The sequence below is a fragment of the Odocoileus virginianus genome, chromosome 23 (genome assembly GCF_023699985.2).
Source record: "Odocoileus virginianus isolate 20LAN1187 ecotype Illinois chromosome 23, Ovbor_1.2, whole genome shotgun sequence".
In the NCBI taxonomy this organism is placed as follows: Eukaryota; Metazoa; Chordata; class Mammalia; order Artiodactyla; family Cervidae; genus Odocoileus; species Odocoileus virginianus.
This window is the reverse complement of record NC_069696.1, coordinates 4,658,189-4,684,745: the sequence shown is the minus strand read 5'-3', so window position 1 is coordinate 4,684,745 and position 26,557 is coordinate 4,658,189. Positions and strand designations below refer to the sequence as shown.

Below are 26,557 nucleotides of genomic sequence, written 5' to 3'. Positions count from 1 at the left end.
TACGGCCACCTTGCTTTACGGCTCTCAACAGACGGCTCTGCTTCCATCTGCCGACTTGACTTGCGGCTTCTCTTACTATGCCCCGCAGTGATCCGGCGCGAGTTCAGTTGGACCTACTCCTTTCCCACGGTCCTCCACTCAGCCATCCTAAGCAGGGTGGGGTCCGGGTCGCCCCGCCCCGGGGTGTTGTCACTCAGACCTTCTCCCCATGGTCCTCTGCGTGCCCTTCAGGCCTCCTCGTCCTTCGCGGTGTTTCCGAAACCTTCTTCCCAGGGGCCAACCTTCTTCCCAGGGTCCTCTGCGCGGCCGTTCAAACGCCCTGCTGCGTATTGAGGCCGTCACCACTGGCGCGATTTCTCCCAGACCTTCTTTCCAAGATCCTCTGCGGATCGTGCCTAGTGACCTTCTGCGCGTTCAGACCGCATCCGCTGGTGTGGTCTCGCCCAGACCTTCTTCCCAGAGCCCTCTTGGCGGCCGTGCCTAGTGCCCGTCCGCACGTTCAGGTCCCCTCCGCTCGCGCGTTCTTGCCCAGACCTTCTTCCCAGGGTTCTCCAGGCGGCCGTGCCCCAGGGAGTTTCTGTGCATTCAGTCTGGCCAGAGCTCTGTCCGCCCTGCGCGGCTGAGGCACGTAAGTGGAGTCGGCGCCGGGTGGGAGTTCGCGTCGCTGGTCCCGGCTTAGCAGTTCCGCGCCCAGCGGTGTGTGATGTGCCGTGAGGGCGCCGGGCCGGGCGAGCGGGCGCGCGGCCGGGGCCGGGGTCGCGGGCTCAGTGATACCCGGGGCGGGGACCGAGGGCTGTTACGCCGACGGGCCCCAGGCGGGAGTGGCTGCGGCGGGAAAGGCGCTGGCGTTTCGGCGGAGTTTGACAGTTAGCGCGTAGTCAGCTCTTGTGGCGCTTTCAAACAACTGAGCCGGAATCCACACACGGTGGACTCCCTCAGTCTGAAGAGACCGGCTGCGTGGCTTCGGCGCGTTCTCCGGGCCGGGCCGCGCCGCAGTAGCCGCTAGTGTGGAGCGTGTTGGGCACCCGGAGAGCCCCGCGAGCTCGTTAGCTGACGCGGCTCACCTGGTCCGGCCGGGGTCGGCGCTACTCGGTCCACGGCCGCTGGGCGACGTGGGGGAAACCTTGCTTTCTTTCCCCGTTAACTGATGGGCATTTGGGCTTTTGCGCTTTCTGGTCTCCGAGCCCGTTTAAGGTCTGTTCCTCCCGGGGACTCACAGAACGAGGCACAAACCTCTGAAATCTAAATTCTCCCCCAGCCTGGAGCTCTGGGCCCGGGTCAGGTGTTTCGGCGGCCTCGGGTCTGGTTTTTTCGGAAAGGTTTGTACAGTTTTCTTTTCTCAGTACGGCATTCCTGGACCCTTGGCTTGGCGGTCACGGGGGGAGCAGCGTTCGTGTGCGGGGCTCGCTGGAGACGCCGCCAGGCCGGCCGTCCGGTGATGGGCACCGGGTGGGCTGGACACGAGCGGACGGATGATGTAGTAGAGGCGGGGGTCGGGGGGGCTCATCTCCGAGCAGACCTAGCGCGCCTTCGGTGTTTGTGGGTTCACGGACCGGCCCCCGAACAGAACCAGTACTCAGGGCGCCTGGCCGGTGTGCGGGGTGATCCTCGCGCTGTCCCTGCCGAAATCTGGCGGACCGCCCCTCTGCCTCCTTTTTTCAGACTGTAAACCAGCGGCCTCGTTGTCCTTCATTGCCACAGTTTAAGCTTTTTATTCGTGATTCCACTGTTTCTTTAGCACATTTCTAAAAAATTGATTCAAAGATTCTTTAAATTCTGTAATTCTTTACAATTTTCCAGTTTCGCTCGCACGAGATCGTGCTGTGTAACAACCCTCTTTTCCCCACTACCCCTGCCTTGCCCCTCCCTCCTTCCCTCCCGCACTGGTACCACCACTGAGTTCACTAGTGAGTCTGCTTCTCTCTTGTTGACTAGTGTGTTGTGTCTAGTGTGTTGTGTCGTTTCCGTTCCACCTGTGAGTGACATCACATGGTGTTTGTCGTTCTCTCTCTGACTGACTTAGTATAACGCCCTCCCAAGTCCATCCCTGTCTAGAAGGTCCTCCAAGCTTGTTGGTGCAGGAAGGCAGGCTTCTTTCTGATGAGCTTTGTTCAGGTGTGAGTTAGGTGCTGTCGGCTGTGAGTTCAGTGTTAAGGAATCAGCAATGTCTTACTTAAATAGGGTGCCTTTAATAGAAACATGAAGAGCAAGGCTTTGTACTGACTGGTTGATGAAAATGAAGCAACCGGAGGCCCCAGGGAACCTAGCCCAGGTTTCTGCAGGAGTAGTGGCTGGGTCTTGAATCAGTCAGCGCTCAGGGTACCTGTAGAACAGACCACCACCAACAGTGAGAGCGGACTATGTGACCAGTTTAATTACTCAGAAAGCTTTGTGGGGATGTCTATTCCATTTCTATGACTTCTAACATTTTTCCACGCAAGATACTCATTTTTAATAAAGTCCTGGCAGTTTTGAAGTGGCAAAGAGCTAAAAATAAAGCTACCATTCTCTTTATTCTACAGGTTGGGTAGGGACTATGCTAAGTCCTAGAGATCCAGTCAGTACTTAGTATACGGCCCCTGTGTTCTCAGCGGTAGAAGGGATTATAGTGTTAACCTGTGCTGTGTGCTCAGTCGCATCTGACTCTGTGGTCCACCAGGCCTTCTGTCCATGGGATTCTTCAGACAAGAATACTGGAGTGGGGTGCTATTTCCTCCTCCAGGGAATCTTGCTAACCCAGGGATGGAACCCATGTGTCTTGCATCTCCTGCATTTGCAGGCCAGTTCTTTATCGCTGGGCTACCTGGGAAACCCATGTGCTGTGATGTCTGTCTAAATGCTATGGGAATTTAGGATTAATTCTGTTTAGAGTGTAGTGAGGTGTGTCACGTTTCAAGGAGGAGAGGACATTTTGAGATCTTTTTTCCTCTTACTTAATGCTTTTTCTAGTCTTGCTAAATTTAAAAAAAGTTTTACAAACATGGGAGCAGCATGTACATAAATGAAAATAAAGAATTTTGGTTTCTAGTCTTGGTGGTCTTGATCCTCATAGTCAGCACTTCACTGATCACTCAGCTCTGCCTCAGTGATGCACATACAGAGTCCATGCTTGTCATCTGTGGCTGTCACTTTGGTCGAGCCTCTGTGGTTTCCTCTGCCGACTGTTGTAGACTCCAACTGTGCTCTCCTGCAGTTATTCACTGCTGACGAGGAATATTTCCAGGAGAAAATATTATTGTATAATTCTCAACTTAAAATTTCCACTGCTCTCCCATGTTTATAAACTAAAGTTTTAAGCTTTTAAAGGTGGCTTATTCATGATAATGTTATCGGAAGGGTGTGTGTGACGGGAGGTCCATCTGCTCACCACTCAAAAGCCAATAAACAGGCCAGGTTGGTGGAAAGGAAAGTTTGCTTTGTTTCAGATGCCAGCAACTGAGGGGGAGTGTGGTGGACATCTGTCCAAAGACTGACTCTGCACCCCCCGCCCCCACAAGCAGGGGATGAGAGCCTTTATAGCTAGAGCTGGAGGGTTGGCCGGGGTGGGGGGGAGGTGGGGCGGGCTACATGCAGAAACAGCACAGTCATCTCTAAGTCATCTTCAGATTGGTCATCACTGGTCTTCCTAGCATCATCTTGGTTGTTTTGTATACAGTTAATCTTCAGTTCTGGGGTGCACGTGTTCCCATTTCTTTGCAGTCAGTTCTCAGAATTGTGGCAGCTCAAGTCCTGGGTTCAGTCTGGTCATCAAGTAGTTAATTTCTCTGCCTGGTGTTTTAATATCTGTAAGACAGCTCACAGGATATGGCTCAGAGTATTACCTATAGTCCTTGAGAAAAAACTAAAGGTCCTTGACTATGCTTCATGACTACATTATTATTTAGTCTCCTTTGACTGTTTTCCTTTGTTTCCACATTTTTCAATTTTCTGATTAAACTTATTATTTGAAATTTTCCACAGACAAAAAGCAAACAGAAGACATGGGTGGGGGGCAAGGACCATATGGTCCTGCTCCATTTCAATCCCCGCCCCCCGTCCCCCCCCTTAAGCATTAAACTTAAAAGCCAGCAGTCCTACACATCATGAGTAGTTATATCCTGGGACAACATTTGGTTCAGTCCCTCAGTTGTGTCCAACTCTTTGCGACCTCATGGACTGCAGCATGCCAGGCTTCCCTGTCCATCACCAACTCCCGGAGTTTACTCAGACTCATGTCCATTGAGTCCGTGATGCCATCCAGCCATTTCATCCTCTGTTGTCCCCTTCTTTTCCAGCCTTCAATCTTTCCCAGTATCAGGGTCTTTTCAAATGAGTTAGTTCTTCATATCAGGTGGACAAAGTATTGGAGTTTCAGCTTCAGCATCAATCCTTCCAATGAATATTCAGGATTGATTTCCTTTAGGATGGACTGGTTGGATCTCCTTTCAGTCCAAGGGACTCTCAAGAGTCTTCTCCAACAACATGGTTCAAAAGCATCAACTCTTCGGCATTCAGCTTTCTTTATAATCCAACTCTCACATCCATACATGACTACTGAAAAAACCATAGCTTTGACTAGACAGATCTTTGTTGGCAAAGTAATGTCTCTGCTTTTTAATATGCTGTCTAGGTTGGTCATAGCTTTTCTTCCAAGGAGCAAGCATCTTTTAATTTTGTGGCTGCAGTCACCATCTGCAATGATTTTGTGACAACATTACTGGACAGTTTTTCTATCCTGAACATTAGGTTCAAAAGTATCATTAGAAACAAAGCAATTACTTTCCATTGGGTGTCTCTGTTACCAAAATCAGATCAATATTCCAGGAGAACTTTGCTTTTTTAACAGAGGGGAAGAAAAAGAAAGTCTTGTATCAGTTTACTGTTAATAGCAAAATTTATATACCTAATTAAATTTAGTCTAATCTTAATCTTGACAACATAAATTTTTTTCAAAAAAATTTTTTAATAAACCTTTTATCACTTTTTGGATTTGAATAAATTACTCCTGTATTTCCCCCATCCAGAAACAGCTATAGGACAAAATTATCATCTTTGTTTTCAATAAAAATATTTTTATTTTTATATACCTTTTTTTGCCAACAACATGTATTACTTGTTTTTACATACCGAAATGCTTTCCTTATTATTTTTACATATCACAATTTTTAACCCTTGAAACTGTAACAAAACCAAGAAACAAGTGATTGAAATGTTATACCAGCATTTTCTGATTGGCAAACTTAAGAACATACTCCATAACCTCAAAAAACATACACTTTTAATAGCATAATTTTTTAAAATAGTACATGTATGTTTAATAAACCCAAACATCTTTAATTATCCTCTTGGTTTTATAAGAAGACAAAAGTAGGTAAATTTAGAGTTGTTTAATTTGTAAGCGCTTATACTTTTTTAAACCTAGTATGTAGAACTTCTTTACAAATTAACCTCAGCAATATCATCCAAAAACACATACTGAGACATGGAAACATCCAGAGATCTCATTGTTTTATCTTTTTACATTTTATGAATTAGGCATTGCAATTAATCTTACCAGCTTATAGATAATAGAATAGCCAAATTTACATACTCAATTTTAAAGAGTTTTTTCCTTTTTTTTTCTTAGCATTAAATTTGACAATTAATCCAAGGCTGGAGTTCCAAGCAACATGGATTATGTTTGTATTTTAGGGACGTGGTAAGTGTTAACTTCAAATTTTCTCCTAGGATTATTTTTGTTTCCTTAGGGTCTTAAAAAAGCATTTTATCAAACTAGCTTTTCTTAACTGTATATGTAAAAAGAACTGGCTTTTACTGAATTTTAAGAGTTCCATTTTAACCAATCTTCTCTGGAGTCTAAAGAATACTGTTGCCATACATGGTCGAAAAAATAATCATCTTTCTTTAGTCGTAATTTTCCAGCTAAAATTTTTCTTAATGAATTGAACCTGAATTTCCATTTCACATAAGGCAACAAGAATACCAGTCACACAGATGGAATACACACTCACACACTGATTGACAAATTTGTCAAAAACCCTCTTTGAGGGTGACCAGTACGGAGTCGCAAACAAATACTTCCCCAGAACAAACTGTACTCAGTGGTAGTCGGACATCAGAACCAATTGTCAAGAATGCCCAAGTAGCACCATGTGTGTTAGTTACACAAGTAACCAACTGTCTATAAACAGGCCAGGTTTGGTGGAAAGTTTGTTTTATTTCAGATGCCAGCAACTGGGGTGGGCAGTGGAGGACATCTGTCTGAAGGCCATCCCCCGCTCCCCCGGCACACAAGTAGGGGTGAGAGCTTTTATAGACAGTGTGTGTGTGTTATGCAGGTAACACTGTGTGTGTTAGTCGCTCAGTCGTGTCCGACTCTGCACCAGACTCCTCTGTCCATGGGATTCTCCAGGCAAGAATACTGGTATGGTTGCCATTTTCTTCTCCAGAGGATCTTCCTGACCCAGGGATTGAACCCGGGTTTCTTGCATTGCAGGCTGACGCTTTACTGTCTAAGTTACTAGCACTCACAAATGGAAGGTTGCCCGTATGCACGCCGGTGGACTTATTCAGTCTTGGAGATCATCAGCTTGTCCCAAATGTAAGTTTTTATTCCACCAAAGAAAAGCGTACGTTGGCAGTCAGTGCTGAGCAGGGGAGAAACAGGGAGGATCCTCAAAGCAAAAGGTTTTGGCAGCTGCTGGGAATATCCCCCAAATGCCTTACTTGGCTCTCTCACCACAGGCAGGTGTATACACCGTCATGGCCACAGCTCTCCCCTGGAAGACCTGGGAGAGCCTGGTGCCATGATAGCACAAGAGGCAGCCAGAGTGAGCCCCGCATTGGGTGCCAAAAATCTGTTACCGAAAGGGTGTGGAAGGTGGGGTTTGGCTGCTCACCGCTCAAAAGTTCAATAAACAGGCCAGGTTTGGTGGAAAGTTTGCTTTATTTCAGATGCCGACAACTGGGGTGGGTGATGGAGGACATCTGTCTGAAGGCCATCCCCCCCCGCCGGCACACAAGTAGTGGGTGAGAGCTTTTATAGACAGAGTTGTGGGGGGGCCTCCATGTAGAAACAGCAGAGTCAGCTCTGACAGTCATCTTCAGTTGGTCATCAGTGGTCTGACTAGCATCATCTTGATTGTTTTAGGTACAGTTCTAGGATCCATTTGTTCCCGTTTCTTGGTGTTCTCATGATGTACTCTGCATATAAGTTAAATAATCAGGGTGACAATATACAGCCTTGACGTACTCCTTTTCCTATTTGGAACAAAGGTCCGTCTAGTCAAGGCTATGGTTTTTCCAGTGGTCGTGTATGGATGTGAGAGCTGGACTATAAAGAAAGCTGAGTGCAGAAGAGTTGATGCTTTTGAACTGTGGTGTTGAGAAGACTCTTGAGAGTCCCTTGAATTGCAAGGAGATCCAACCAGTCCATCCTAAAGGAAATCAGTCCTGGGTGTTCATTGGACTGATGTTGAAGCTGAAACCCCAATATTTTGCCCACCTGATGTGAAGAGCTGACTCATTTGAAAAGACCCTGATATTGGGAAAGATTGAAGGTAGGAGGAGAAGGGGATAACAGGATGAGATGGTTAGATGGCATCACCGACTCAATGAACATGAGTTTGGGTAATCTCTGGGAGTTGGTGATGGACAGGGAGGCCTAGTGTGCTGTGGTTCATGGGGTCGCAAAGAGTTGGACACGACTGAGCGACTGAACTGAACTTGGCGTTCAGTTCCTGGAATTGTGGCAGCTCATGTCCTGGGTACAGTCTGGTCATCATATAGTTAACTTCTCCACCTGGTGTTTTAGTATTTATAAGACAGCTCATAGGACATACCTCAGAATAGTATCTATAACCCTTGAAAAAGAGCTAAAGGTCTTTGACTACGCTTAATGACCACATTATTACTCTTTAGTCTCCTTTGACTGTTTCCTTTGTTTCCTCATTTTTCACTTTTCTGATTAAATTTAGTCTTTGACCGAAGTTTTCCACAGACAAAAGTCAGGCAGAGGACATAGTGGGGGGCAAGGACCATAGGGTTCTGCTCTGTTTCAGTAATGCCCTGTCTTGTTTTTAATAAAGATGAGAAGAAGTCAGACAAAAGAGCGTGCTCAGTCACTCAGTTGTGTCCGACTCTTTGTGACTCCATGCACAAAGCCTCCTGCGAGGCTTCTCTGTCCATGGGATTTCCCAGGCAAGAATACTGGAGTGGGTTGTCATTTCCTTCTCCAGGGGATCTTTCCGACCCAGGGATCAAAGCTGTGTCTCCTGCATTGGTAGGTGGATTCTTCACCGCTGAGCCACTTGGGAAGCCCAGACAAAAGAGAAAACCATCCTTATGTGGCATGTGTCCTTCCCACCTTCCTTCCTCCCTCTACCATTAATTGGAAGTGCTTTTAGGTGATAAGGAAATAGATAAGAATAAAAGCATTTGGGGCAGTCTTAGTTCGGTTCAGTTGCTCTCTAGTGTCCGACTCTTTGCAACCCCATGGACTGCAGCATGCCAGGCTTCCCTGTCTGTCACCAACTCCAGAGCTTGCTCAAACTCATGTCCATCAAGTCAGTGATGCCATCCAACCATCTCATCCTCTGTCATCCCCTTCTCTTCCTGCCTGACAGTGAGTCAGTTCTTCGTATCAGGTGGCCAAAGTATTGGAGTTTCAGCTTCGGCATCAGTCCTTCCAGTGAATACTCAGGGCTGATATCCTTTAGGATTGACTGATTCGATCTCCTTTCAGTCCAAGGGACTCTCAAGAGTCTTCTCCAACATCACAGTTCAAAAGCATCAAATTCTTAAGTGCTTAGCTTTCTTTATAGTCCAACTCTCACATCCATACATGACTACTGGAAAAACCATAGCTTTGACTAGATGAACCTTTGTTGGTAAAGTAATGTTTCTGCTTTTTAATATGCTGTCTAGGTTGGTCATAGCTTTTCTTCCAAGGAGCAAGTGTCTTTTAATTTCATGGCTGTAGTCACCATCTGCAGTGATGTTGGAGCCCAAGAAAGTAGTCTGTCACTGTTTCCATTGTTGCCCCATCTATTTGCCATGAAGTGATGGGATCAGATGCCATGATCTTCATTTTTTGAATGTTGAGTTTTAAGCCAGCTTTTTCACTCTCCTCTTTCACTTTCATGAAGAGGCTCTTCAGTTCCTCTTCGATTCTGCCATAAGTGTGGTGTCATCTGCATATCTGAGGTTATTGATATTTCTCCCGGCAGTCTTGATTCCAGTTTGTGCTTCATCCATCCTGGCATTCCACATGATGTTCTCTTCATATAAGTTAAATAAGCAGAGTGACAGTATACAGCCTTGACGTACTCCTTTTCTTCTTAATATGACTTGAATTCATTGATTTCTTGCTTATAACCACAGTCCTAGTTCAGGCTCTTACCCACCAGCCCCAAAATTCTTTGTTTTTGGTCATATGTTTTTATTTTTTTTGGAAAATACCTATCAGAAGAAAATACTTGGGTCATATGGCAAATTCAAGTTTAATTTCTATAGAAATTATCAGATTTGTTTGCAAAATTATAAAACCATCAGGCTTCTAGAAGAGAATATAAAAAAAAGATAACTTCATGATCTGGAGGGGTGCAAAGGTTTCTTAGACAAGATTGAGAAAGCAATAACTGCTTAAAAAAGATAGGCTGGATAACATCAAAAGTGAAAACTTCTCATTTAAGGTAAGTAACTCTACAAATGAATGGGCACTGACATTTGTTTGACAAAGCACTGATATCCAGGGTATGGAAAGAACCTCTGGGGTTCAAGGCCTGGAACCAGGACTCTCTGGGATGCTGCCTTCATCTTCAAGCCATGCTTTTTCTGTGAAGGATATCCTGTGTTTACAGCTGTCAGCACTGCATGGGGGTTCTGGCTGCTTCACATCCTTGCCAGCTTTTGGTGTTGTCAGGCTTTATTTTTACCCATTCTGGTGGGTGAAAAGTGGTGTGGAATTATGTTTGGTTTTAATTTTAGTCCTTGATTACTAACAATGTTGAGCACTTTTTCCTGTGTTTGTTGACATTTTATAGCTTCCTTTGTGAAGTGCCTGTGCAAATCTTTTGCCCATTTAAAATTGGGTTAATTGTCTTTTTATTTTTGAGTTGTAGGAGTTCTTTATGTGTCCTTTTTATATCCTGGATATCAGTCTTTGCGGTTGCCTATTCTCTTAGAGTTGTTTCGATAAGTAGAGTTTTACATTTTGATGTAGTCATATTTGTCTTTTTTTTCTTTTCATAATTATTGGTTCCCAGGTCGTAAGTAAGAAATCTTGGCTACCTCCAGGTTGTGAAGATATCCTTCTGTATTTTCTTGTAGAAGTTTTAGTTTTAGCTTTTATGTCTAGGCTAAAATCCATCTCCAGTTTTTGTGGATGATATAAAAATTATTTTGTGAAAAATATTAAATGTTCTTCCCATACACATCTCCAGTTGTTCCAGCATCGCTTGTTGAAAATGCCATTGTACTGCACTGGTACCTTTGCTGGAATTTAGATGACGGCTGATTTTTGGACCCTCTTTTCTGTTCCAGTTTTCCAGTCCTCACCACGGTTTTTTTTGTTTTTGCTTTTTGTTTTGTTACTTATTTTTGGCTGTGCTGGTCTTCGCTGCTGCTCGAGCCTTTCTCTGGTTGTGGTGAGTGGGGCTGCTCTCTCTTTCAGCGCGCAGGCTTCTCACTGCGGTGGCTTCTCCCATCGGGGAGCACAAGCCTAGGCGCGTGGGCTTCAGTAGTTGCGGCTCCCAGGCTCCATAGCACAGGCTCAATAGTTGCGGGCCACAGGCTTAGTTACTATATGGCATGTGGGATCTTCCCAGATAAGGGATCGAATCTGTATCTCCTGTATTGGCAGGCGGATTCTTTACCACTGAGGTAGTGGGAAGGCCTCCCCGCCCCACTGTTTTAATTATAGCAAGTCTTGAAGTCATGCATTGTAGGTCAGCAGCTTCATTGGTTTTCAGCTGATTGATTTGGTTACTTTAGATCCTTTGCATTTTCCACATACATGTTTGAATCATCGTCCTAGCAGTTTCCGCAAAACAGTCTGGTAGGATTATGATTATGCTGTTATTGCCACACCATTTAATAAGGTACATTTTTGAGGGTGGTTTTATTAATATTCCCTTTTGCAGATGAGAAAATTGGGGCCCAAAGAGGTTAAGTAAGTGTCCTGTTTAAGCCCTTGGAGCTCAGTCCTGAGCCACGTTGGACTGTGACCTTCACAGCTTTACCACAGGGGATTGCACACTGTGACCTGAGGGCCGCAGCTGCCACCTCTTTTGTGGTAAAGTTTTTGTTTCTTTTTGGTTTTCATTGTTTTTTTTTAATTTTTATTTTATATTGGAGCATAGTTGATTTACAGTATTGTGTTAGTTTAAGGTGGACAGCAAAGGGATTCAGTTATACATATACATGTATTTGTTCTTTTTCAAATTGTTTTACCATTTAAGTTATTAAAGAATATTGAGCAACATTCCCTGTGCTGTACAGTAACTGGTCCTTGTTGGTTTTCTGTCTTAATAGATACCTACCAGTGTAGCAGCATGTACATGTCAGTCCCAATCTATCCCTTTCCTCCACCCTTCCACCCCAACCATATGTTTGTTCTATAAGTCTGTGATGTGAATCTGTTTCTGTTTTGTAAATAAATTCATTTGTGTAATAAAGTTTTATTGGGACACAACCACACTCATACATATTATCGGTGGCTTGTTGTTCACTCACTAAGTCATGTCCAACTCTTTGCGACCCCATGCTCTGCAGCACATCAGGCTTCCCTGCCCTTCATCTCCCGGAGCTTACTCAGACTCATGTCCATTGAGTCAATGATGCCATCCAACTGTCTCATCCTCTGTCATCTCCTTCTCCTCCCACCTTCAATCTTTCCGAGCATCAAGGTCTTTTCCGGTGAGTCGGCTTTTCACATCAGGTGTCCAAAGTACTGTAACTTCAGCATCAGTCCTTCCAATAAATATTCAGGACTGATTTCCTTTAGGATTGACTGGTTGGATCTCCTTGCAGTCCAAGGCACTCTGAAGAGTCTTCTCCAGCACCACAGTTCAAAAGCATCAGTTCTTTGGTGCTCAGCCTTCTTTATGGTTCAACTCTCACATCCATACATGACTACTGGAAAAACTATAGCTTTGACTATATGGACCTTTGTCGGTAAAGTAGTGTATCTGCTTTTTAATATGCTGTCTAGGTTTGTCATAGCTTTTCTTCCAAGGAGCAAGTGTCTTTTAATTTCAGGGCTGCAGTCATCATCTACAGTGATTTTGGAGCCCAAGAAAATAAAGTCTGTCACTGTTACCATTGTTTCCCCATCTTATTTGCCATGAAGTGATGGGACCAGATGCCATGATCTTTGTTTTTTGAATGTTGAGTTTTTGTTTTGTTTTGTTTTTTAATGTAATAGTTTTATTGATGTATGTTTTAAATACCATACAATTAACCCACTTTAAGTGTATAATTCAGTAGCTTTTATACTTGCACAGTTGTGGAACTGTCACCATCATTGATTTAGAACATTTTCATCACCCTGAAAAGTAACCCTGTATCCAGTAGCAGTTACTCCCCATTTGCCCTGTTGCATCTCATGCCCCAGCTTCTGGCAGCACTGATAAATTTTCTTTAGTGGTTTAGTTGCTAAGTTATATCTAACTCTTGTGACCCCAGGGACTGTAGCTCAAAAGGCTCCTCTGTCCATGGAATGTTTTCAGGCACGAATACTGGAGTAGGTTGCCATTTCCTTCTCCAAGGAATGTTGAGTTTTAAGCCAGCTTTTTCACTCTCCTCTTTCATCTTCATCCGAAGGCTCTTTAGTTCCTCTTCACTTTCTGCCATTAGAGTAATATCATCTCCATATCTGAGGTTGTTGATATTTGTCCCAGGAATCTTGATTCCAGCTTGTGAGTCATCCAGCCTGGCATTTCGCATGATGTTCTTTGCATATAAGTTAAATAAGCAGGGTGACAATATACAGCCTTGACATACTCCTTTCCCAAATTTGGAACCAGTCCATTATTCCATATCCAGTTCTAACTGTTGCTTCTTAACCTGCATACAGGTTTCTCAGGAGGCAGGTAAGGTGGTCAGGTATTTCCCATCTCTTGAAGAATTTTCCACAGTTTGTTGTGATCCACACAGTAAAGGCTTTAGCTTAGTCAATGAAGCAGAAGTAGATGTTTTTCTGGATTTCCCTTGCTTTTTATGTGATCCAGTAGATGTTGGCAATCTCTGGTTCCTCTGCATTTTCTAAATCCAGCTTGAACACCAGGAAGTTCTCAGTTCATATATTGTTGAAGCCTAACTTGGAGAATTTTGAGCATTACCTTGCTAACTTGTGAAATGAGTGCAGTTGTGCAATAGTTTGAAGATTCTTTGGCATTGCCTTTCTTTGGGATTGGAATAAAAACTGACCTTTTCTGTGGCCACTGCCAAGTTTTCCACATATGTTGGCATATTGAGTGCAGCACTTTCACAGAATCATCTTTTAGGATTTGAAATAGCTCAGCTGGAATTCTATCACCTCTACTAGCTTTGTTCATAGTGATGCTTCCTAAAGCCCACTTGACTTTGCACACCAGGATCTCTGGCTGTGGGTGAGTGATCACACCATCGTGGCTATCTGGTTCATTAAGACATTTTTTGTACAGTTCTTCTGTGTATTCTTGCCACCTCTTCTTATTCTCTTCTGCTTCTATGAGATCCTTGCAGTTTCTGTCCTTTATTGTGCCCTTCTTTGCATGAGATGTTCCCTTGGAATCTCTAATTTTCTTTTTTTTTTTTTGGAATCTCTAATTTTCTTGAAGATATTTCTAGTCTTTCCTGTTGTACTGTTTTCCTCTATTTCTTTGCTTTGTTCACTTAAGAAGGCTTTCTTATCTCTCCTTGCTGTTCTTTGGAACTCTACATTCAGATGAATATATCTTTCTTTTTCTCCTTTGTCCTTCACCTCTCTTCTCTTCTGAGCTATTTGTAAGGCCTCCTCAGACAACCACTTTACCTTCTTGCATTTCTTTTTCTTTGGGATGGTTTTGGTCACCGCCTCCTGTACAGTGTTATGAACCTCCATCCATAGTTCTTCAGGCATTCTGTCTACCAAATCAAATCCCCTGAGTCTATTTGTCACCTCCACTGTAAATCATAAGGGATTTAATTTAGGTCATACCTGAATGGCATAGTGGTTTCCCTGCTTTCTTTAAGTCTGAATTTTGCAATAAGGAGCTGATAGTCTGAGCCACAGTCAGCTCCATGTCTTGTTTTTGCTGACTGTATAGAGCTTCTTCATCTTTGGCTATAAAGAATATAATCTGATTTCAATATTGACTATCTGTTCATGTCCATGTGTAGAGTTATCTCTTGTGTTGTTGGAAAAGGGTGTTTGCTATGACCAGTGTATTCTCTTGACATAACTCTGTTAATCTTTGCCCTGCTTCTTTTTGTTCTCTAAGGCCAAACTTGCCTATTACTCCAGTATCTCTTGACTTCCTACTTTTGCATTCCAGTCCCCAATGATGAAAAGGGCATCTTTTTTTGGTGTTAGTTCTAGAAGGTCTTGTAGGTCTTCATCAGTTCAGTTCAGTCCAGTCGCTCAGTCGTGTCCGACTCTTTGTGACCCCATGAATCACAGCACGCCAGGCCTCCCTGTCATCACCAGCTCTCGAAGTTTACTCAAACTCATGCCCATTGAGTTGGTGATGCCACCCAGCCATCTCATCCTATGTCGTCCCCTTCTCCTCCTGCCCCCAATCCCTCCCAGCATCAGGGTCTTTTCCAATGAGTCAACTCTTCACATACGGTGGCCAAAGTACTGGAGTTTCAGCTTCAGCATCAGTCCTTCCAATGAACACCCAGGACTGATCTCCTTTAGGATAGACTGGTTGGATCTGCTTGCAGTCCAAGGGACTCTCAAGAGTCTTCTCCAACACCACAGTTTAAAAGCATCAATTCTTCGGCGCTCAGCTTTCTTCACTAGAACTGTTCAATTTCAGCTTCTTTGGCATTAGTGGTTGGGACATAGACTTGGATTACTGTGATGTTGAGTGGTTTTGCCTTGGAAACAAACCAAAATTATTCTGTCATTTTTGAGATTGCACTCAAGTACTACATTTGACTCTGGCTGACAATGAGTGCTACTCCATTTCTTCTAAGGGATTCTTGCTGATGGTCATCGAATTAAATTCTCCCATTGTCCATTTTAGTTCACTGATTCCTAAAATGTTGATGTTCACTCTTGCCATCTCCTTTGACCACGTCCCATTTACCTTGATTCAGGGACCTAACATTCCGGGTTCCTGTGCAGTATTGTTCTCTACAGCATCAGACTTTACTTTCATCACCAGACACATCCACAACTGGGTGTCCTTTCCATTTTGGCTCAGCGTCTCCGTTCTTTCTGGAGTTTTGTCTTCGCTTCCCCAGTAGCATATTGGACACTACTGACTTGGGAAGCTCATCTTTCAGTTTCGTATCTGTTTGCCATTTCATAGTGTTCATGGGGTTCTCAAGGCAAAAATACTGGAGTGGTTTGCCATTCCCTTCTACGGACCACATTTTGTCAGAACTCTCCACCATGACCCAACATTATGCCTGCTTTCATGCTAAAATGTCAAAGTGAAGTAGTGACAGAGACTGTATAACCTGTCAAACCTAACATATTTACTCCCTGACCCTTTATGGAAAAAGTTTGCTGACCCCTGCTTTTTAAATTTTTGTTCAAGTAATACATGTATGTATTTGAAAAGGAAATAGCACTAAAATTTTTATCTTTAAAAAGACGAGCCTTGATGCACTGTTGTTCACACTGGCACCACTCCTCAGGGACATTTCATTCCTGTCTTTTCTGGCATTTACAGTTACATTCTAATAATATTCTCACTGCACTGTTTTTTGATTTAACAATTTTAGACACTAATTATTGACTAGTATAGGCCACTCTTTACTTTTTTAGTGCAAGATTATAAATAAATTTACCATTTCTTAGCTGAAAGGTAATGTTTTATGATCATTTAAATAGTTCTTTGCATTTTCATAATTACATAAAGAAATTAACAAGCACTCAGCAAAAATTAATGTTTATTTAATACTTCATGTGTGCCAGGCACTCTTCTAATGCAGGTTTTAAAAACTGAAGTGTAGTGGATTTACAGTGTTGTGTTAATTACTGCTGTGCTGCAGAGTGATTCACTGACACATATTACATACATTTAAAAAATGTTCTTTTCCATTATGGTTTATCATAGGATATTGAATATAGTTCCCTGTGCTGTGCAGTAGGACCTTGTTGTTATCCAGTCTGTTTGAGAATCTTACACCTGCTAACCCCAGCCTCCTACTCCCCCCCTTCCCCCTCAGCAACTACCAGTCAGGTCTCTGTGTTCCTGATTCTGTTTCAGAGATAGGTTCATTTGTGTCATATGTTAGGTTCCACATGTGAGTGATACCATATGGTATTTATCTTTCTCTTTCTGACTGACTTCACTTAGTATGATCATCTCTAGTTGCATTGATGCAGTTTTATGCAGTTTCACACTTAAATCTTTACAGAACCCCTAGGAAGTGTAGGTACTATTGTTATCTCCATCTTCCAGATGTTGAAATGTCTTTGGAGAGCTTATGTGATACTTCTCTTGGTCAAGACCTCATGGGTGATGGAGCCAGAAGTCAGCATTAGGAATGTGAGCTCTTAAATACTGTGCTGTAATGCCATGTGTGGAATCATGTACTACTTGATGGTCACAGATTTGTGGTTTTATAGGTAATCTAAGGGTTTATATGCAGAGATTCATGTGCAGGTCCGCTGAGGCCCCACATGGAATCTGCTGGGTGTGCAGCAGGCGCAGGGCCTCAGGTAGCAGCTGACTCGCCTGCACACTGGCGTGGTCTCAGTCTAACACACTGGCTCTCAGACTGGAGCTGATGTCAGAATCGCTGGGTGGGCTTGGACCTCGCCTCTGGCTTCTGATTCAGTTGGTCTGGGGTGGGGCCTGAGCAAGGTCCCAGGAGATAAAGAAGCTGCGGGGACCATGGGTGGCTCAGTGCTGTGTCCTTTCTGAACACGGAGTCTTCTGTGCCACGCGACTCTCCCATGGCATCATGTCTCCATGACAGTTCAGCTGCTGTGGCTTATGTTTCCTTTTTGACCCCACAGAGGTCAAGGTCATGATGCTCATACAGTAGGTGATCATAAGCTGGTTATTGGCTCTTCCCTAGCGTGCTTTTGTAGTTTTGACTTTTTCTATTACAAACATTGTAATTATAACATACAACACATTCTTCCTGCAAAAATCACCTTTAGTAGCAGCACCACGGTGGAAGAACTCAGCAGAAAGGTAGACTAGGCCCTGAGGGATTCAGAGGCCTATTTGGTGACAGCCAGGCACTGAAGAGCTGTGCCCCTGACCTGTGTTTAAGGTCTGTGGAGAAAGTGACTTCATCTGATTGTAGCGGAGACTTGCCTTTCACCATTAGCATCCTTTGAAATCTCTGTTTTGCTCTTCTATTTAGAGTCCACCTGCATCAGCATGTCCGGGACCGAGGAAGCAGTCCTTGGAGGCCGTGGCAGCCAGCCTGCTGGGGGCAGCCCCGTGCTCTGCTTTGGTCAGGTGGGTGTGTCCCCCTCTTCCCTGGAAGGGATGAGAGTAAGTGGAAACCAAGACGGTCTGGGGAAGCAGTGTGTAAGCGCCATCATGTATGTAAGCTGCTGTTTTCATCTAGCGGCATTATTTGGGCATTTCTGTTGAGCTCTGAGCATGTATGGGAGCTTTAGCAGTGCTGGGGGCTACATTTATATATAAACTGTTTTTGGATAGGTTGCATTTTCATATGCTTTTAACATTCCAAGTGGAACAGACTATGTGAAAAGTCTCAGTGTTTCCTGTCACTCCTGTCCCCATGACACTTGGATCTCTCTTTTTGGAGGCATCCAAAGTTTCTGGGGTTTATGGAGATACCCTGTGCTTATAAGGGAGATTCTTGCTTTGTCCACCCACATTCTATCTGTCTTACCAGAGATCTGTGTGTATTTGTTCCACTTTAATAGGGCCAGGGGAAAACTACCAAGGGAACGAAAATCTAATCAAATAGTGGTGCAGTTCTCCATGTGCAGGATGGGAAATGGTTGAATTGGAGGACACGTGGAAGCAAGGCTTCCTGTCCTGTTTTCTCCTCTTCCATGTCTACATAAATGTCATGAGAGACTCTTGAGACAAGAAGTCTTAGTTTCCTAGTTTTGGCTGGAGAGAGTTGTGGTAACACACTAGTCACATCTAAGGCAGTGTTTCTCATAGTGTGGTCCAGTGACCCCTGGGGTCCACAGGACCTTCCCGAGCCTGTGAAATCAAAGTTATTTTCATAATACTACCAAAGTACTCTGCCTTTTTCACTCTCATTCTTTCATGAGTGAGGGTGTTTTCCAGAGACTGCATAGCATGTGCCGATGTCATTGCTCTGGTAGTTACTGGAATGTGTGGAATGTGAAGTTTTAATTCCTTGTATCGATAGACAACCCACATGAACAACAGCTCATAGGATCCTCAGTACATCTGAGCGTAGGGATGGCAGAAATGTCGGTTCAGTTTCCCCTTTCTGATTCCAGTACCAGTACACAGTGGAAGAACACCAGGCCATCCAGAACGCCCTGAGGCAGAGGCTGGGCCCAGAGTACATCAGTAGCCGCATGGCTGGAGGAGGCCAGAAGGTAGGCGAGTTTACTGCCTGAAAAGTGGGGGCCCATGATGCTGACTGTTGGACGGACTTGCCGGCTCCCTCTCTGGTCCTCATGGATTCAGTAGGTCTTTCATTCACTATCACTTCTCATCTCTGGAAAGGGATGGGATCCATCCTTCATTGTTCTCTGAAGTGGCCAAGCCACAGCCATGAGACTCTAGTCTCAGACCCTAGTTCTCTGAGATGAGTTCACTGGGAATTTCCCTGGAGTGTTTAGGGTGATTTTGACAAAAGAGCTGGTAAGGAATAAGTAAATTCTGATCCACAGTTAGGTATGGCGAGGAATTTTAACCAGGTGTTTTTTTCTTCTTTATTTTTTCCAGGTGTGTTACATTGAGGGTCACAGGGTCATTAATCTGGCCAATGAGATGTTCGGCTACAACGGCTGGGCTCACTCCATCACCCAGCAGAATGTGGGTGAGTGTGCGTCCCTTCCTGCCATCGGCCAGCTTCCAGCCGGATGGGCCGCGGGTGAGGGCCTGGTGGGTGTGCTCCGTCTCTGGCAGGAGGAACACGGGTGAGGCAGGATCAGCACACCCTCACCTGGCTGTCTTTCCCACCCTAGATTTTGTTGACCTTAACAATGGCAAGTTCTACGTGGGCGTCTGTGCGTTTGTGCGAGTCCAGCTGAAGGTGAGGGTGATGGAGGAGACGTGCTGGGGGAGAGTGAGTGCGTGTGGAGGCTCTGGGCCAGAGCGGGCTGTGTATTCACTCGGCCTTACTCAGGCGCCTGAGAAAATTTTGAGGAGCTCGTTCTCCTGCACATTTTTAAGTGACTAAGTATTTTCACCATATAGACAAATATTTGCAAGGGTGCATTTTTTGGTATATTGTAAAATTCTACATTCTAAAATAAATCTGCTACATCTTTTTAAAATGTACCAATGGATTCTAAATATTAATACCATAGATTACATGCTGTCATCTATTTTAAAAAATACGTATACAAGCTACTTTTCTTTTGAGCAAGTTACTCTAGTCATTAGAAATTTTATGTTGTTTCTTCTTGAACACATATTTCCATTCCATTTCCCCACTGTTTTTTTTTTTTTTAAATAATGCAAAGCGATGCTTTATCTCTGGCTGCGTTGGGTCTCCATTGCTTTGCAAGGGCTTTTCCCTGGCTGCAGTGGCCGGGGGCTGCTCCTGGTTACAGTACTTGGGCTTCTCACTGCAGTGGCTTCTCTCGTTGTGGAGCCCAGGCTCAGCAGTTATGGCTGTGGGCTCTAGAGCTCAGGCTCAGTTGTGGCGAACGGGGTAAGTTGCTCCATGGCATGTGGGATCTTCCTGGACCAGGGGTCAAACCCCTGTCCCCTGCATTGGCAGGCGGATTCTTATCCACCGTGCCACCAGGGAAGTCCCCTACTGGCTTATATTATATAATTGAAAATCTTTTAATAGTAACTATTAAAGCTTTTCTGCCTGTGTCCGTCTGTATGTGTAAAAATTTGGAGGGGGGAGTAAATTTCCAGTGACTTTAAGGCTATTAAAACATTTCTTTTGGATTGAGATATTGTTAATATTACAGGTGTTATTAACACACAATAAGAGTCAACAGTGTTTATTTTGAAGAGACAGCAAAACTGCATCAAAATATAAAATTTTATGGAGAACGCATTTCTTAATAAGATGGATGAAGCTTTTTTTCTATTGTTAATATATGTATAGTTAGTATTACTTATTCCTAAACATCTAGCATTAATTCTGTTCTGACTTATTTTTGTAAATAGTACTGAAAACCTTGGGCTTCCCGGGTGGTGCAGTGGTAAAGAAACCTGCCTGCCAATGCAGGAGACGGAAGAGACACAGGTTCGATCCCTGGGTCGGGAGGATCCCCTGGAGAAGGAAATGGCAACCCACTCCAGTATCCTTGCCTGGGAAGTCCCACAGACAGAGGAGCCTGGTGGGCTACGGTCCATGGGGTCGCAGAGTTGGACATGACTGAGCACACACACACACAGATTGAAATCCTTATTCACATACACTGGGACTGGCAAGAGTCTCATTATAGTGTTATTCATTGACTGCTTCTGAGTTATATTTCAGAATCACAGTGTTATCATCAGAAGTTATACTCAGCTCTTTGCCAGCTGACAGCTTGATCAGGCCTACCTTTGCTTTTTGGTGGAAGCCAAGAAGTAGATTCCACCTGACTTGTGAGAGGATTTGCTATCCAGTCATTACAATCAGTGAAATATAATATTTCAAATTTTCCCCTTTCTTGGTATCCCAAAGGCTTTTTCTTTAACTTTCTCATATTGGAGTACAGTTGACCAATAATGCTGTCAGTTTCAGGACTACAGCAGAGGGGACTCAGTTACACGTGCATCCATTCTTTCTCCAGTTGTCCTCCTGTTGGGTTGTTACAGAATACTGCGCCGAGTTCCCTGTGCTGTACAGTACCTCTTTGTGGATTAAATACAGCAGTGTGTATATGTCCATCCCAAACTCTAATTATCCCTCCCCCACAAGGTTTTCCTGCTGTGTGGTAGTGCATTTAGTAAGACTTGGGCTGGGTTAGACTTGTGCCTTTTTATGTAAGAGGAAGAGAGGGGAGAACACAGATCCAGTCCAGGAGGCAGCCCTGGAGGACTGTCGCCCTGTCTGAGCATGGCTGCCTGAAGACAAAGAGAGCTATGAGGGATGGGCTCTAACTCCTAACGGTGGGGCCTGAACGCCTTTTCTGCCCCCAGGATGGCTCGTATCATGAAGACGTGGGCTACGGTGTCAGCGAGGGCCTCAAGTCAAAAGCCTTGTCCTTGGAAAAGGCCAGGAAGGAGGCAGTAACAGATGGGCTGAAGCGGGCGCTGAGGTGGGCAGGCACCATTCATTTCAGAGCTGTCCCCAGCCCCGCCCCACCCTTAGCCCCAGGCGGCCTGTTTCCTGCTGTCTTTCCCTGCTGCGCCTTTACTCCTTGGCCCTCTTTGGGGAATACTTGGTAGGATCCTGTTCTGTGCGGGGACCCCCCCCCCCTCCCCTCCCCTCCCCACCACAGGGTGCTTCCTCCTTGTAGCGCACCTGTGTGGTTCTTTGTTATGTGCAGGTAAGTTAGTTACACAGAGCAGGGTTTTAACCTTTTTGGGGGTTAAAGATGCCTTTGAAAATTGAATTACCAGAAACAAATACAGGTAAAACTTGCTTTAAAAATCCGCAGTGCCACAGCCTGTAGGGGATCCGAGCCTCCCAGTACAGAAGTCTAGTAGTGACGATTGTGCCCCGAAGCACGTGTGCTCACTCACTGGGGGTCGCAGTGGTCCCTGGGAAGGGATCTCGGCCCTGGAGCTTGTGTTCCGAGGCAGGAAGGACCAGTGGGCTTTGTGAGTGGCTGACTCACGCCCTGTGCTCTGGAGCAGGGACCTATGACTGTCCCGCTCTCTGCTGTCTTCTCAGAACATCATTGAGAAGCAGCCTGAACAGAGGCTGTAGCCCTGCTCTCCAGTGTGTACACGTAACTGTTCTCAACCCGGTTCCACTCTGTCTTACCCTTAGAAGTTTTGGGAACGCACTTGGAAACTGTATTCTGGACAAAGACTATCTGAGGTCACTGAACAAGCTTCCATGCCAGGTATGTTGGAAGTGGGGATGGTGACTCTGCTGCCCTTGTGTCTGAGTATGTGGTGACGGAAAAGGACGTGAAGACTCGGCCAGCTCTGGAGAGGGTCGGGAATGTGCACTTCCACCGTCTTTGAACATAAGAGCTGGCAGGGACCAGCCGAGGACGATGAGGCCGAGAGTCCAAGGTGCAGAGGAGTGTGCTTGGCAGAGGTCTGAGTGGGAGCACAGGGCCCTCTCAGCCCACTGCCATTTCTTACAGACCTCTGGAGCCTCAGCGGCCCAGCCTTCTGCTCTTCCGCAGCCCTGTGTCTGGAAGGGCTGGATTTCCGTTTGTGTAGGTGCGTGCCACATGAGAGTGGGGCCTGGAGCCCAGCGTGACCTGGGCTGGTCGGGCGCGGGATGCCCCTGATGCTGCTGGGTGGGGCTGTGGTTCTTCGGGCCCCTGCAGAGCCTCCACCCGCCCGGGCAGCCTCCCTCTGCTGTCCTCGAGGGGGCTTTTTCTTGTGCTGCCCCTCACAGAGGTGTGTGTCAATTGGCAGAGTTTCGTTTGTTTCTTTCCTTTTTTAAAATCTTTTTTATGTATCATTGGACTGTTTGCTATTAATAATATTGTTTAGGATTTCTGCTTCTGTATTCATGAGGGATATTGTAGTTTTGTTTTGTAATCGTCAAGAAACAAACAGGAGCTTCCCTGGTGGAGTAGTGGGAAAGAATCCACTGCATCAGCAGGTTTGATCCCTGGGTCGGGAAGATCCCTAGAGAAATGAATGGCAACCCGCTCCACTTCTGCTCTGTGCCAGGCTGCGGCTGGGGGCGAGTGGCATGAACATCCCACCTGCTTGCTGTAATTTTGTTTTGGTTTCACGTTGGCTTGAGTGCTGGCACGTCTTAGCTGGTCACTGGAGCTCTTACAGGGGGATTCTAGTCTGTTTACTGTTACCATGGTGTCTCCGTGAGGGAGGGCGTGGAGCTTCTTAGTCGGCCGTTTTGTTGACATGACTGTACTTTTTCACCTTTTTTTAAATGAAGTATAACATATACACAGAAAGCTGCGAAAGTCATAATGGCACAGCCTCTGTGAGCCTCACATTACTGAGTGAGGCTTCGCTTGTGGAGCACATGCTCTGGGTTTCTGTACTGTGATGATGCACGATCATTTCCATAGAAAAGTATGTCAGGCCCAGTTGCCAAGGAAAGATTGAAGTTAGATTTTACAGAGTATTTTGCCCTACATAAAAACTGAAGTGTGATTCCTTCATATGAAAACCCCGTTAACACAGAATGGCTCAGGTGGGAAATGGAGCTGTTTTACTCCACACAGAGTTGGAGTTACTTGCACTTGTGGATCCTTTGTCTCAGCTTCTCAGGACCTTGAAGGAACGAGGGCAGAGAAATGCGGAATGCCTTCAAGGAAGGGGCAGGAGCAACTGAAGGAAATTATTCTCTCTCCTTATTAGCCGCCTCTTGAAGTGGATTTAACTAATGCAAAGAGACAAGATTTTGAACCATCTGTTGAACAAGCCAGATACAGCAGCTGCCAGCAGAATGTGACTCTGGAACCCCCTAAAGCCCGGGAGGTGACCTCACCGTGCAGACTGAGCCACTCAGCTGGCCCCCACGGTGTGATGCAGGGGGACAAGGAGACCAGCTCCCGGTACGGCCGCCTGCCCTCACCTCTGCTCCTCCCACTTGCACCTTCTGAGCAGCACGTGGGGCCGTGAGCCCCCTTGGGAACTGTGTGCTGTTGACCAGGTAACTCGGAACTCCCCCAACACCCCACTGGTCTCCTGCTGCAGAAGCCTGGTCCCCGGCACCACGGAGAGCGAAGCCACGCTCCAGCGGAAGCTCCGGCAGAAGCAGCTGCAGCAGCAGTTCCGGGAACAGATGGAGAGACAGCAGCAGGCTGCCACCTCTGCCCTGTCTGCCGGAAGGAAGGACCAGGGTGAGAGGCTGGGGGCACCTCTGCCTGGAGCAGCAGGTTCGGTCCAGACCAGGGCTCGGCACACACGGGGCCAGGGCTTCAGAGCGCTGGGTCCTGCCCTGCGTTTCCCCGTGGGTGAAGACAGTGGTCCTCGGGGAAGGGAAACAGACAGCCCCTGACGTCACCAGAGCTGAACTGCTCCAGTGCCAGAGCTGCTTTGGGTCTCAGTTACTCTGGCCACATGGACATGAGCTCTTTGACTGTAAGGCAGAAAGTTGCGTGTGCAGGTGATGGGGCTTTTGGCAGTTCTTCATGAACTTGTGTTTATTTCAGAGTCCAGATTCATTGGGAGCAGTAAATACAGATTGTCTTGAAGTCTTCCAGAGACAAGAAACAAAGACAAAACGGATTTTTTTCCCAGCTTCTACTTAAAAATTACTAAGATTCTGATGACTTGGTTCCTGTTTAGTTCTTTAAAACTCCCCTCAGCACTGGCCAGCCGAAATTAATGAAAGGAAAACCAACAATGGATTGTGCTGGGGCTGTTCTTAGAATTATTATTCTGGGTCTCTAGTTTCCAACCCAGACTTTTCAGTTTTTTCTCTAGTTTGATGAGAAGAATATGGTGTTTTCAGCTCTGGTTTATACAGATGAGTAGGTGGGACTGGGACATAGGGCTCCGAGCTTGATGGTGGCTGTGCGGGGCGGGTAGCCAGGCAGCTCTGCACGCACCCCTGAGGCTGCCCAGCCCCCAGATGACGACGGGAGCTCAGCCTGTCCCCTCTCTCTGCAGCGCAGCCGCCACCAGTGCCTCCTGCCAAGCCCAGCCTCCCCAGGACCCGCTCACCTTCGGAGCCACTCACCCAGAGAGACCTGCTGCCAGGTAAGCGGAGCTAGAGGACTGACATAAGGCCTAGTCAGTAAACATGTCAGGGGCCTGTGAGTCCCTGGTCGTCACGCACACATCTCAGAAGAGGCACAGGGATCTTCACTTCTGTCGGTTCTGTGCCACGGTGATGCGAGCGGCCCGATGCTGGGTTGAGTGCTAGCGCACGTGCAGCTCCTTTGCTGCCCCGTGGAGGCCTGGTGTACTTCCGCAGGACGGGCAGAGAAATTCAGATGCTGTCATGGGGCCCTCACGATACAGAACTTCTCATGACCTGCTCTTTTCTCTCGTTTGTGTTACGTTTTCCTGTGACTGCCGTCCTGGCAGACAGTCTTGAAATGTGGGACATGGCTATGGATGCAGAGGACAGCATGCTCAAGCCCTTGTCGAAACCAGAACCACCACAGACCCCTACCATCTCCATCCTGAAGAACCACATGGAGACCCAGAACAGGATTCCACAAAGCCTTTGCCACCAGACTCCACAGGCACAATCTGGACCCTGGCACCTCCAAACTTCCAGCCTTAACCAACACGCCACAGGTAGCCGAGTGTTCTAGGAGCAAACACCAAAGGGAACCTGGGTGTGTGTGATTGATTCACTGAATCTTAAAAGCAGGATGACATTCCATTTTAAGATGTCCGGTGGACTCCTGTCAGAGGGGCAGCAGTGTAAGAACGTGGAGGACAACTAGTTTAAGAGCCAGAAGTTCCCCTGGGGTAACTCTTCAGCTATATTTAACAGCTGTGGTTAAATGCAGGCCCATCTTGATTTCTCCTGCAACTTGGTCTCGTGTTAATGGAGGGATCTGTCCTCATGTAACAGTTCTCATTCTTGGGCTCTGTGGTTAAAAGTAGGTAAACTAGGACTGTTAGCTAATGACTTCTGGATTGTATCAGTTGTTACTTACTCCTGATTTTAAAAGTCACCGCAATTATGTTTGAACAGTTTCCTCTTCCACAGGGGACTGTGATTCCTCTAGGAAGAATCAGGACATGAAGAAGAGGAAACTGGATCCATCTTAACCAAGGCTCAGGTCACCTCCTGAACTCGGTTCTGACGGGACTTCATTTTGGTCCTGAAATGACTGCTCCTGCCTGAGGAGTGCGCTCCGCTTCAGGGCTCTGCCTGCTTCATCCTGAACTCTGCCGGAGGACTCGGCACCTGCTCACATCAAGTCGGGCAGTTGGGAAGCTGTGCAGAGACTCAGTGCCTTTTCTTGGGCTCCTCACTCTTTCTTTATTCCTAAGCTATTATGTTAATGAAGACAGAAATCACCTCGGCCTGTGGTACATCCCTGAGTGACCTCTGACCTCTTGCTGTGGGGTCCCCCGTTTTCTAATGCTGCCACACAAGACTGCAGTCTTCATCACTATCGTTTATCAGCTCATCATGAAACGACTTCCCTTTTCTCCTAAGACCAAAGAAAAGGCATTTTTAAGAAAGCAAAATTAAATCCTACCCTGTAACAATATAA

General features: G+C 45.8%; 1 protein-coding gene across 9 annotated transcripts; it reads left to right on the top strand.

Annotated features, from left to right (window-relative positions):
* The first annotated feature begins 80 nt into the window (after positions 1-80).
* Positions 81-26,557, top strand: RAD52 (RAD52 homolog, DNA repair protein). 9 transcript variants are annotated; one of them, XM_070453231.1, is made up of 14 exons: positions 82-628; positions 5,606-5,677; positions 6,476-6,580; positions 17,497-17,594; positions 18,587-18,688; positions 19,041-19,188; positions 19,283-19,350; positions 21,411-21,529; positions 22,207-22,282; positions 23,730-23,926; positions 24,069-24,250; positions 24,987-25,076; positions 25,407-25,622; positions 26,044-26,557. In XM_070453231.1, the coding sequence occupies exons 4-14, from the start codon at positions 17,514-17,516 to the stop codon at positions 26,103-26,105; spliced, it is 1,341 nt and encodes a 446-aa protein (XP_070309332.1). In that variant the 5' UTR covers positions 82-628; positions 5,606-5,677; positions 6,476-6,580; positions 17,497-17,513; the 3' UTR covers positions 26,106-26,557. The 9 variants fall into 9 exon arrangements, with proteins under 9 accessions (XP_070309336.1, XP_070309332.1, XP_070309334.1 ...); XM_070453235.1 differs by lacking the exons at positions 5,606-5,677; positions 6,476-6,580 and having other exon boundaries at positions 81-628; positions 22,210-22,282; XM_070453233.1 differs by lacking the exons at positions 5,606-5,677; positions 6,476-6,580 and having other exon boundaries at positions 82-624.

Coding starts and splice junctions, on each gene's coding strand:
- RAD52 (XM_070453233.1), top strand. CDS start 17,514: ATGTCCGGGACCGAGGAAGCAGTCCTTGGAGGCCGTGGCAGCCAGCCT. Junction 19,189..19,282: donor TCCAGCCGGATGGGCCGCGG/GTGAGGGCCTGG, acceptor TTCCCACCCTAG/ATTTTGTTGACCTTAACAAT. Junction 23,927..24,068: donor GACAAGGAGACCAGCTCCCG/GTACGGCCGCCT, acceptor CTCCTGCTGCAG/AAGCCTGGTCCCCGGCACCA.